This window comes from Aquarana catesbeiana, linkage group LG07, assembly GCF_042186555.1.
Source record: "Aquarana catesbeiana isolate 2022-GZ linkage group LG07, ASM4218655v1, whole genome shotgun sequence".
Taxonomy (NCBI): domain Eukaryota; kingdom Metazoa; phylum Chordata; class Amphibia; order Anura; family Ranidae; genus Aquarana; species Aquarana catesbeiana.
This window is the reverse complement of record NC_133330.1, coordinates 70,738,684-70,751,252: the sequence shown is the minus strand read 5'-3', so window position 1 is coordinate 70,751,252 and position 12,569 is coordinate 70,738,684. Positions and strand designations below refer to the sequence as shown.

The following is a 12,569-nucleotide window of genomic DNA, read 5'->3' as shown; positions in this document are numbered from 1 at the left end:
CATAAAAAGGCGGGGGGTGGAGACAGCTCACAGACACAGGAGCTGACAAGCAGGGAGGGAGGGGAAGAGAGGAGAGCAGCGGGGTGACGGAGTCACTTAAACTGACCAAGGTAATCATAGATCAGCAGCCATGAGTACCATGGTCAGCTTACACAGAGGGACACAGGAACAGGCAGGATCAACCAGGTTTTTTACAGCTTAGAGAGGAACCGATTAGACAGCACAAGCACTGTGCCGTTTAATCTGTTATAAAGGAACAGGATCTGTTTTTATTTTATTTTAAATGTTACAACCACATTTTTTACTGTGTCCTATCAGCAAAGGATTGGTAGCTTGTGCTTGTTTAGCACCACAAAAATAACTTCACTGGGATTCTAACAAGTATGATAACCTCAGCCAATGCTCCCTGCAAAACTTTACAAGTTTGTATGATGTCATAGACGCCTCAGATAACACTGTTTTTACAATGATGCATTTTATAATTTAAACATTATTATACCACTGCACAGACATTAAAATAACTGGGCTCTGATATCATTTTCAGATATGACTGCTTGTTAGCCTGACCAGGGAACCAGTCTAGACTCATCAGACAGAGACCTGAGCTGCCCCCTGGAAAATGATGATGAAATATTCTAATTAACACATGCAAACAGGATCCAGGCACTATTATACTTGTCTGGATTATTTTTAGCCAGCCTACTGTGCGTATTTTATATGCCATCTCCCTCATGTATCCACAAGGCAGGGGGTTTTATCTGTCTCCTTCAGCTACAAAAAACCCTTATGTGTTCTTAAAGAAGATCTGGAGTCGTTTTAGGGATAAGCTACATGGGCAATTTTAATCTCTTGCTTCTGAGAGATTGAAGCTATAGTCTTATCACGCTAGAGCTACATGGGAGATTTTTATTTGTTCAATCGTGCTACTAAAACTGATAGGAGTAGCAATTGCAAAGTAATTGGCTCCCTGTAGAGTAAGGTACACCACTAACATTTTCAGTTATAATTAGAAGTCCTTTCAGACATAGGTGCCCACAATGCAGACATGCTGCTAATCACATGACTTAACTTGCCAGTTCCAGGTCATGTGACTTAGGACTGACGGCCACTTACATTTCACAGCTTGGAGGTTTCAAAGATCAAATTAGGAGCATTCCTTTTATTAATTTTGCTGTCTATGGTCCCCCTAGGTCTAAAATAGAAGCATCTGCCAGATGATGTGTCTAAGTATAAGTAATGTTACATATAACCTCTTAAAGTCAAGGAAGACACCTATAAATTGACACTGTCCAATCAGGAAAGGGCTTTTGGCATTGGTGACTGTTGCAAGAACTGGCAGTTCTGAAATCTCCATAAAAGTTCAAGTAGGTGACTGATTTATGAGACAGATCAGCTCATGATATATATAGATTTTTTAAAAATTTTGCATTTGCAGACTAAGGGCTCCTTTTATAAACCAATGGCATAACCCTGTTTAAAAAAATTATTTTAACAACATACTTATGTGCTTTATAAATGTGTTATATGACCACTTCAATCCACAAAGCCAGGAGGGGCAGAGCACAGTCAGGTGACCAGTTTTAGGCATGTGACATTCCAAGGAAAGCGGAGCACCATTTATTCCAATTAATTTATCAAAAATAAATAAATAAGCCAGGAGGGGCAGAGCACAGTCATGTGACCAGTTTTAGGCATGTGACATTCCAAGGAAAGCGGAGCACCATTTATTCCAATGAATTTATCAAAAATAAATAAATAAGCCAGGAGGGGCAGAGCACATTCATGTGACCTGTTAAAAACATGAAACCTTTCTTCGTACCACAGGGTTTTTCCTGCAGTGATATGGACATTTATACTGCTCCAGGTGTCCAGCATTATCTGCATTGCACTATAAACAGGCCTCTTAGTGCAAAGATTTGACAGAACATTTACTAATGTCTGTAAAGCCAATGAATAATCATTGCATGACATACCCCAGAGAAGGAACCTACACGATTTTCTATGTAGTCATTTATTAGGATTGCAGGGAAAAGAGAACCAGTAATACAAATACAATCTTGTATGACCTCACAGGATGTCTGTCAGGTTGCTATTAGTCTTATTAATTGTAAAGATTATATTATAACTATACAAATTACTTGGAAATTCAATAAAAAGGAACACGACTCCTATTATTTTGAGAATTCTGCAATTTGATAATGATTATAAATAATTCAGTCTGCCTACTGTGCTGATCATGTGACCAAAAATATAGGCATTGGTCATGTTATCTCTGTTAAAAGATCACAGTTCAGTTTGGCCTATCTAGCTCCTTCAGCAAAGATCACATGTGACGTGAGTAATTGCTTTTGGTCTTGTATCCTGTACTGGGGAATGGAGCAGAGGCATAAAGCAGCTTGATAATCTCCTGCAGTTTTCTTTTAGATGAAAAGATGATTGTGTTCAGTTCCCATAAGCATTGGATCAGTATGAATCATGTATTATTTCAAATCAGGACAAAACATTCACAAGCAGGTCTCAGTCTGCGGCATGTATGATTGCAACATCAAATCTAGGCTGATGTGTTAGCATTTATACAATATATGCGTTATCATTTATACAATCATACTGGTAGTTTAAACTAAAAACCTAAAATGCGATATTGTATAAACCATACTGGTAGTTTGAGCTAAAAACCTAAAATGTGATATTGTATAAAACTGGTTGTAGTGTTTTTGTGTTCCTGGGTAACAGTGAGTGTCTCTTTAGCACAGCTTTAGAGATAATCCTCTTAGTATTAGATTTGCAGAATCTAGGTTTTATGATAATACCCTCTTGACCACCCGCAGTATGATCCTCCCTACAACATAGCAATTGTCACACCATAATCATCTCCTCCGTGTGCTCACTGATTACTTCCTATGACTGTAGTATAGACTAGATATCAGGACAGGCTTCATTATTAAGGTCACATAATTATTTACCAGGTACAGGTAGCGGTCCTGCGCGGTCCCATTCTTTGCGGATAGTTTTTGGATGTGTCCCTCCTTAATAAGTTCATTGGCGGGATTCACAATGTCCTCTTCCCCTCCCAGCCGTTCATACACCTCCAGCAGTTTATTCATCTTTTCCTTTTAGAAACATAACGAAACTGTTAGGAGCGCTGAATAAAATATCACAAAATCAAATATGCAAATATCTGAAAACCAGGATTACAATTCTAAAGGTGACGCCAATGAGCACCTCAGAAACATTTATATTATTGTACTCAAGATTTGCGCTTTTCTTCATTTGATCTTTTACATTTTCTGGTCTCTTCTAGTCATCCAAGCACTATTGCATTGTAAATTGATCACAGTGTCAAAAACAGCACCAACCATATTTTTGCCACTAATACAGTGGACAGTGTAGAAAATGATAAAATAGATATTGCTGTTCTAAACTGCATTATAAATAATGGCCTTTGCAAACCATGTGAATTCAACAGGGCCCTGCAGCACAGGGCAATGATAAAGCAATAGTATCAGCCATAAGCAAATAATTTTGGACAGCTTTAATGTGTATGTGCATATATTCAGTATAAATACATATAGTATGGATATATGAATGGAAGCCTCAAAAAGGAGATTACAAGCAAAATCCAGCAGGAGCTACAGATTATAAAAGAGAAGAGAGGCACCTCTAAGTGTAGCAATATGGTTACATTTAATGAAGGTACAACATTTAGCAGCTCACATGGTTGATGATTAAAACAGACGCATCTAAGTATGTAGGCATCCGGGATAAAGCTGTCCACATACACCATCCTCCGCACCGTCGTCTCTCACTGCTGTCAGTCTGCAATCATGACCGGGAAGACTACCCTGCAGTAGAGCGATCTGAAAGCAAGGCTTGGAGCGATCGTGGAGTGCAGTGTGGAAGGGATGAGGTTGATGGTGGTGCGGAGGATGGTCTATGTGGACAGCTTTACTCCGGATGCCTGCATACCTAGATGCTCTTGTTTGAATCATCAACCATGTAAGTTGTTAAATGTTGGACCTTCATTAAATGTAATCATATTGCTACCCTTAGAGGGACCTCTCCTCTCTTTTATACTCAGTTGTGACATGATTCTACTTGTATAACAAGTCAAAATGTATAAAAGAAATTTGCTTGTCTTGCAAAACACTCATCAGACCAAATGACTCTCAATCCAAGCTTTTAGTTTGTATACACACACATACATACACATATACATGTATATACAGTGGCTTGCGAAAGTATTCGCCCCCCTTGAACTTTTCAACCTTTTGCCACATTTCAGGCTTCAAACATAAAGATATAAAATTTTTATTTTTTGTGAAGAATCACCAACAAGTGGGACACAATTGTGAAGTGGAACGAAATCTTTTGGATTTTTGAAACTTTTTTAACTAATAAAAAAAATGAAAAGTGGGGCGTGCAAAATTATTCGGCCCCCTTGCGTTAATACTTTGTAGAGCCACCTTTTGCTGCGATTACAGCTGCAAGTCGCTTGGAGTATGTCTCTATCAGTTTTGCACATCGAGAGACTGAAATTCTTGCCCATTCTTCCTTGCAAAACAGCTCGAGCTCAGTGAGGTTGGATGGAGAGCGTTTGTGAACAGCAGTTTTCAGCTCTTTCCACAGATTCTCGATTGGATTCAGGTCTGGACTTTGACTTGGCCATTCTAACACCTGGATACGTTTATTTGTGAACCATTACTTTGTAGATTTTGCTGTATGTTTGGGATTATTGTCTTGTTGGAAGATAAATCTCCGTCCCAGTTTCAGGTCTTTTGCAGACTCCAACAGGTTTTCATCCAGAATGGTCCTGTATTTGGCTGCATCCATCTTCCCCTCAATTTTAACCATCTTCCCTGTCCCTGCTGAAGAAAAGCAGGCCCAAACCATGATGCTGCCACCACCATGTTTGACAGTGGGGATGGTGTGTTGAGTGTGATGAGCTGTGTTGCTTTTACGCCAAACATATCGTTTTGCATTGTGGCCAAAAAGTTCGATTTTAGTTTCATCGGACCAGAGCACCTTCTTCCACATGTTTGGTGTGTCTCCCAGGTGGCTTGTGGCAAACTTTAGACAAGACTTTTTATGGATATCTTTGAGAAATGGCTTTCTTCTTGCCACTCTTCCATAAAGGCCAGATTTGTGCAGTGTACGACTGATTGTTGTCCTATGGACAGACTCTCCCACCTCAGCTGTAGTTCTCTGCAGTTCATCCAGAGTGATCATAGGCCTCTTGGCTGCATCTCTAATCAGTCTTCTCCTTGTCTGAGCTGAAAGTTTAGAGGGACAGCCAGGTCTTGGTAGATTTGCAGTGGTCTGATACTCCTTCCATTTCAAAATGATCGCTTGCACAGTGCTCCTTGGGATGTTTAAAGCTTGGGAAATCTTTTTGTATCCAAATCCGGCTTTAAACTTCTCCACAACAGTATTACAGACCTGCCTAGTGTGTTCCTTGGTCTTCATGATGCTTTCTGCGCTTTCAACAGAACCCTGAGACTATCACAGAGCAGGTGCATTTATACAGAGACTTGATTACACACAGGTGGATTCTATTTATCACCATCAGTCATTTAGGACAACATTGGATCATTCAGAGATCCTCGCTGAACTTCTGGAGTGAGTTTGCTGCACTGAAAGTAAAGGGGCCGAATAATTTTGCACGCACCACTTTTCAGTTTTTTAATTGCTAAAAAAGTTTAAAATATCCAATAGATTTCGTTCCACTTCACAATTGTGTCCCACTTGGTGATTCTTCACAAAAAATTAAAATTTTATATCTTTATGTTTGAAGCCTGAAATGTGGCAAAAGGTTGAAAAGTTCAAGGGGGCCGAATACTTTCGCAAGCCACTGTATATATATATATATATATATATATATATATATATATATATATTATATATATATTATCTCACAAAAGTGAGTACACCCCTCACATTTTTGTAAATATTTTATTCTATCTTTTCATGTGACAACACTGAAGAAATTACACTTTGCTACAATGTAAAGTAGTGAGTGTACAGCTTGTATAACAGTGTAAATTTGCTGTCCCCTCGAAATAACTCAACACACAGCCATTAATGTCCAAACCACTGGCAACAAAAGAGTACACCCCTAAGTGAAAATATCCAAATTGGGCCCAATTCGCATTTTCCCTCCCTGGTGTCATGTGACTCATTAGTGTTACAAGGTCTCAGGTGTGAATGGGGAGCAGGTGTGTTAAATTTGGTGTTATCACTCTCACTCTCTCATACTGGTCAATGGAAGTTCAACATGGCACCTCATGACAAAGAACTTTAAGGATCTGAAAAAAAGAATTGTTGCTCTACATATAGATGGCCTAGGCTATAAGAAGATTGCCAAGACCCTGAAACTGAGCTGCAGCACGGTGGCCAAGACCATACAGCGGTTTAACAGGACAGGTTCCACTCAGAACAGGCCTTGCCATGGTTGACAAAAGAAGTTGAGTGCACGTGCTCAGCGTCATATCCAGAGGTTGTCTTTGGGAAATAGACGTATGAGTGCTGCCAGCATTGCTGCAGAGGTTGAAGGGGTGGGGGGTCAGCCTGTCAGTGTTTAGACCATACACTGCATCAAATTAGTCTGCATGGCTGTCGTCCCAGAAGGAAGCCTCTTCTAAAGATGATGCACAAGAAAGCCCGCAAACAGTTTGCTGAAGACAAGCAGACTAAGGAAATGGATTGCTGGTACCAAGTGTGTCTTGCCTATAGTCAAGCATAGTGGTGGGAGTGTCATGGTCTGGGGCTGCATGAGTGCTGCAGGCACTGGGAAGCTACAGTTCATTGAGGGAACCATGAATGCCAACATGTACTGTGACATACTGAAGCAGAGCATGATCCCCTCCCTTTGGAGACTGGGCCGCAGGGCAGTATTCCAACATGATACAACCCCAAACACACCTCCAAGATGACCACTGCCTTGTTAAAGAATCTGAGGGTAAAGATGATGGACTGGCCCAAGCATGTCTGCAGAGCTAAACCCTATTGAGCATCTGTGGGGCATACTCAAATGGAAGGTGGAGGAGGGCAAGGTGTCTAACATCCACCAGCTCCATGATGTCTTCATGGAGGAGTTGAAGAGGACTCCAGTGGCAACCTGTGAAGCTCTGGTAAACGCCATGCCCAAGAAGGTTAAGGCAGTGCTGGAAAATAATGGTGGCCACACAAAATATTGACACTTTGGTCCCAATTTGGACATTTTCACTTAGGGGTGTACTCACTTTTGTTGCCAGCGGTTTAAACATTAATGGCTGTGTGTTGAGTTATTTTGAGGGGACAGCAAATTTACACTGTTATACAAGCCGTACACTCACTACTTTACATTGTAGCAAAGTGTAATTTCTTCAGTGTTGTCACACGAAAAGTATAAAATATGCACAAAAATGTGGGGGTGTACTCACTTTTGGGAGATACTATGAATATATATATATATATATATATATATACACACACACACATACACACACACATACAGTGGAGACGGAAAGTATTCAGACCCCCTAAAATTTTTCACTCTTTGTTATATTGCAGCCATTTGCTAAAATCATTTAAGTTCATTTTTTTTCCTCATTAATGTACACACAGCACCCCATATTGACAGAAAAACACAGAATTGTTGACATTTTTGCAGATTTATTAAAAAAGAAAAACTGAAATATCACATGGTCCGAAGTATTCAGACCCTTTGCTCAGTATTTAGTAGAAGCGCCCTTTTGATCTAATACAGCCATGGGTCTTTTTGGGAAAGATGCAACAAGTTTTTCACACCTGGATTTGGGGATCCTCTGCCATTCCTCCTTGCAGATCCAGTTCTGTCAGGTTGGATGGTAAACGTTGGTGGACAGCCATTTTTAGGTCTCTCCAAAGATGCTCAATTGGGTTTAAGTCGGGGCTCTGGCTGGGCCATTCAAGTCACGGAGTTGTTGTGAAGCCACTCCTTTGTTATTTTAGCTGTGTGCTTAGGGTCATTGTCTTTTTGGAAGGTAAACCTTCGGCCCAGTCTGAGGTCCTGAGCACTCTGGAGAAGGTTTTCTTCCAGGATATCCCTGTACATGCCCGCATTCATCTTTCCCTTGATTGCAACCAGTCATCCTGTCCCTGCAGCTGAAAAACACCCCTACAGCATGATGCTGCCACCACCACGCTTCACTGTTGGGACTGTATTGGACAGGTGATGAGCAGTGCCTGGTTTTCTCCACTCATACCGCTTAGAATTAAGGCCAAAAAGTTCTATCTTGGTCTCATCAGACCAGAAAATCTTATTTCTCACCATCTTGGAGTCCTTCAGGTGTTTTTTAGCAAACTCCATGCGGGCTTTCATGTGTCTTGCACCAATCAGAGGCTTCCGTCGGGCCACTCTGCCATAAAGCTCTGACTGGTGGAGGGCTGCAGTGATGGGTGAATTTCTACAACTTTCTCCCATCGCCCGACTGCATCTCTGGAGCTCAGCCACAGTGATCTTTCCGTGGTTCTTTACCTCTCTCACTAAGGCTCTTCTCCCCCGATAGCTCAGTTTGGCCGGTTGGTCAGCTCTAGGAAGGGTTCTGGTCGTCCCAAACGTCTTCCATTTAAGGATTATGGAGGCCACTGTGCTCTTAGGAACCTTAAGTGCAGCAGAAATGTTTTCATAACCTTGGCCAGATCTGTGCCTTGCCATTATTCTGTCTCTGAGCTCTTCAGGCAGTTCCTTTGACCTCATGATTCTCATTTGCTCTGGCATGCACTGTGAGCTGTAAGGTCTTATATAGACAGGCGTGTGGCTTTCCTAATCAAGTCCAATCAGTATAATCAAACACAGCTGGACTCAAATGAAGGTGTAGAACCATCTCAAGGATGATCAGAAGAAATGGACAGCACCTGAGTTAAATATATGAGTGTCACAGCAAAGGGTCTGAATACTTAGGACCATGTGATATTTCAGTTTTTCTTTTTTAATAAATCTGCAAAAATGTCAACAATTCTGTGTTTCTCTGTCAATAAGGGGTGCTGTGTGTACATTCATGAGGAAAAAAAATTAACTTAAATGATTTTAGCAAATGTCTGCAATATAACAAAGAGTGAAAAATTTTAGGGGGTCTGAATACTTTCCGTCTCCACTGTATGTGTGTTTGTGTATATATATATATATATATACACATATATACACACATATATATATATATATATATATATATATATATATATATATATATATATTCATAGTATCTCCCAAAAGTGAGTACACTCCTCACATTTTTGTAAATATTTTATTATACTTTTCATGTGACAACACTGAAGAAATTACACTTTGCTACAATGTAAAGTAGTGAGTGTACGGCTTGTATAACAGTGTAAATTTGCTGTCCCCTCAAAATAACTCAACACACAGCCATTAATGTCTAAACCGCTGGCAACAAAAGTGAGTACACCCCTAAGTGAAAATGTCCAAATTGGGCCCAAAGTATCAATATTTTGTGTGGCCACCATTATTTTCCAGCACTGCCTTAACCCTCTTGGGCATGGCGAATGGCTGCAGTATAACAAATAGTGAAAAATGTAAGGGGGTCTGAATACTTTCCGTCCCCACTGTGTATATATCTATAGATATATCTATATATAGCACTCTCTGGTGTGCTACTAGAATAATGCAGTCAAATGTATTGACTCATGGTAAGGTGAGTCGGATCCTGGGTCAGGGTTTACTGCAGGTCAGGCTGGATGACTCACAGAGGCAGGTCTCTGGTGCCTCTCCCTGGATCTGGAAGTTTGGAAAGTTTCTAGAAGTTAGTGGACAGAGGTCAGGAAGGTTGATCTGCATACTTGAGGGAATCTGGCAAGTCCCCAGGGGTACTGTCCTGGCAGGGTGGCTAGGTCAGCCCTTAAATATGGATAAGTCACAATAGCAGGGGAGTTGGGTAGAAGATGGAGTGCTGAGAAGGCTATGTGTAATGTAGGAGGAATCACCTAGGTCATAGGTGCTCAACCTGTGGCCCTCCAGCTGCTGCGGAACTACAAGTCCCTTCATGCTTGTAACTGTCAGCCTTGATATGCCTCATGGGACCTGTTGTTTCACAACAGCTAGGGGGCCACAGGTTAAGCACCCACGCCCTAGGTCTAGGGGGGTCTGTACCTGCAGGCTGGGCTCGGGTTGGCTTAGGAAGATCCTTTCAGCATCATGGTTTGACTAGGAATCTTGCCTGAGAGCAGTTGGAGCAAGAAGGACAGAGTGAGTACATCAGCACATCCAGAGACTTACAAGGGGAGAGACTAACATATGTTGCAGACTTTCTAAAGGACAGTGTTGTGCTTAACCCATTATTACCTTGCCCTAGGAGATCTTCAGTGTAGCAGCAAGGAGGGCTGGTAGTACCTGCAAGCAGTGGAGCGGGGAGCAGTTCTACAGAGGAAAAGAGATACTCCTGCATGCAGTTTTCATCACTGGTGCTATTTTTTCAAAGGGGACTAAGAACTCCTAGTCTGTAAAGGACTTTTGCTACTGACCTTCAAAAGAATGTGTGTACATAGAAAGGAAGTTGCCCCCATATATTGTTTTTGTCAAGTTGGACATCCCATAAACTCCTCTACCCCCATCCAAGTTGTTAACCCTAATAAAACAACAAAAAACAAAGCCAAGGGACTGATATCCTGGGAACCAGCAGCCATTACAGGGGTGGAGCTATAATATTATATACACACATACATACACACACACACACACACACACACACACACATACACACACACATACAGCTTGCCCGTTCAATTGGCCATTTTTGGCAGCTGTTTGAAATGCAGAATCCTTAGGCACAAGTAGTTCTGCAAAAAGATTTCTTTATGCATTGCAATTGAAACACTCACCAAAAATCAATGTAATTCTTATTAAATGCTCATTACGAGTGCTCAGAAGAGTTTTCAATGCCCAAACAACCAAAAACATGCTTAAAGTGTATATTAAGACAAATGTTTCTATAAAGCTTTGAGCAGATTGAGAAGTTTAAGGTTTTTTAATGCTGTATCCTCCCTGCGAAGATTCACCCCGTTTACTTGCCTTGTTGACCATGGTCTTAAGCACAAACAATTATGGAAATCCAAAATTTTGAGTTTTTAAAGTAATGGGAGCTAAGGAAAATTTTTAAATGGAGACACCTGTTCCAGTGGCAACTCTATAAAAGGGGGATTTCCTTGGCCCAAAAGGGACACAGTAAAAAATAAAAATAAATAAAAAAACCCGACAGGGGTCTTAAAACATGCTCTACTCTATCCAAAACTAAAAGGGGCTTTGCATACATTTTAGAAAAGATAATGTTAGTAAAACACTTGAAATGCTATAAACATTTTTAACTGTCTATGTGTAAATGCTAATATGTCTCGCATTTTCAAGTGCTTCATGTGTCAATTAAATGATGATGTCTTATTAGGATGACTGATTTGGAGGTTTGATAGCCAAGGTATGCTTTATTGATTTGGCTATGAACCCCATTACAAATAGTTATGTAATTTTTGACAAATATAATTTATTGGCTAAGTGCATGCAAGCGGATTTATTTTTTTATCACCATCCTCCCTTTCAATAATGAGGATGCTGTTAACAGCTGCAAGTCTCGCTTCAAGAACAAGGTGATGATTCTATTATAAAGAATATTCATATGCTAGCTATCTTTCTGGAACACGATTCTTTCTAAAGTTGGAAAGCAAACAGTGTTTTTCTTTTGTTCCAACCCAATTACTGGAGCGGCTGCTGTGATCCAACTGAGAGTCTGACCTCTCCTGTCTACAGAAGTACTCCTACACGCGAGACATTTTCGTGTAGGCTATATTGAGTCAGAAAATATCAATGGAACTCTGATGTGCCTTCAAGTGACAGTCAGAAAAGGCCATTAGCACATTTTATAAAAATCTGTTATTATGGCCCTATAAAAGGGTTAACTCATTTTATAACAGAAAAAGGTACAAGATAATTTAGGACCAATTAAAGTACCCCTGTCTTCCACATACAATGATTATTGGTTCATCCAATTTGTACCTTCTCAATTCTCTAGGTAGGAGCCTAAAGTAGAAAAAAATAAAATGTTGTCATAGCAGCTAATCATATTCCACATTGCTCATACAAGGAGAATTGCTTTGTTTTTACTGTCCAACCAAAAGTCTGATGCTGACCCGCCAGTCAGTCAGCTTGGCAGCACCCCCTTAAAAGTCTGACCAGATCTTAGTTTGCAAAATACTGTATGTATGAATTTAGGGGCACAAGACCGTGGCCAGGGGTGGGGGTACAAAATGCTCCAGGATTGGTGGTTCGTGAGCATAAACAAGGTCTCAAGCTTGGTGGTCAGTGGGCGTAAAAAGATGACTTGGCACCTGTGGTCATTGGAATGAGGATTAACGCCCCATTTTTGGTTTCAGTGGGAGGAATAGTGCCCCTTCATAAGTGTCAGTAAGAGAAAATGAGTAAATGAAAGGAATTATTGCCCAAGCAATGGTGTCATTGGGAGAAATAGTGGCCCGTCGCTGCTGTCAGTGGAAGAAATGATGCTTCATCCTTGGTTTCAGAGGGTGGAATAGTTCTCAATCATTGG

The 12,569-nt window shown here is 40.7% G+C and overlaps 1 protein-coding gene across 1 annotated transcript in view; it reads right to left on the bottom strand.

Annotated features, from left to right (window-relative positions):
* FGD3 (FYVE, RhoGEF and PH domain containing 3) overlaps window positions 1-12,569 on the bottom strand; it is a 375,576-nt gene that overhangs the window by 89,321 nt on the left and 273,686 nt on the right. The window contains exon 10 of the mRNA XM_073592317.1: window positions 2,964-3,110. Within this exon, the coding sequence (XP_073448418.1) occupies window positions 2,964-3,110 (147 nt within the window). The remainder of the gene's footprint in view (window positions 1-2,963; window positions 3,111-12,569) is intronic.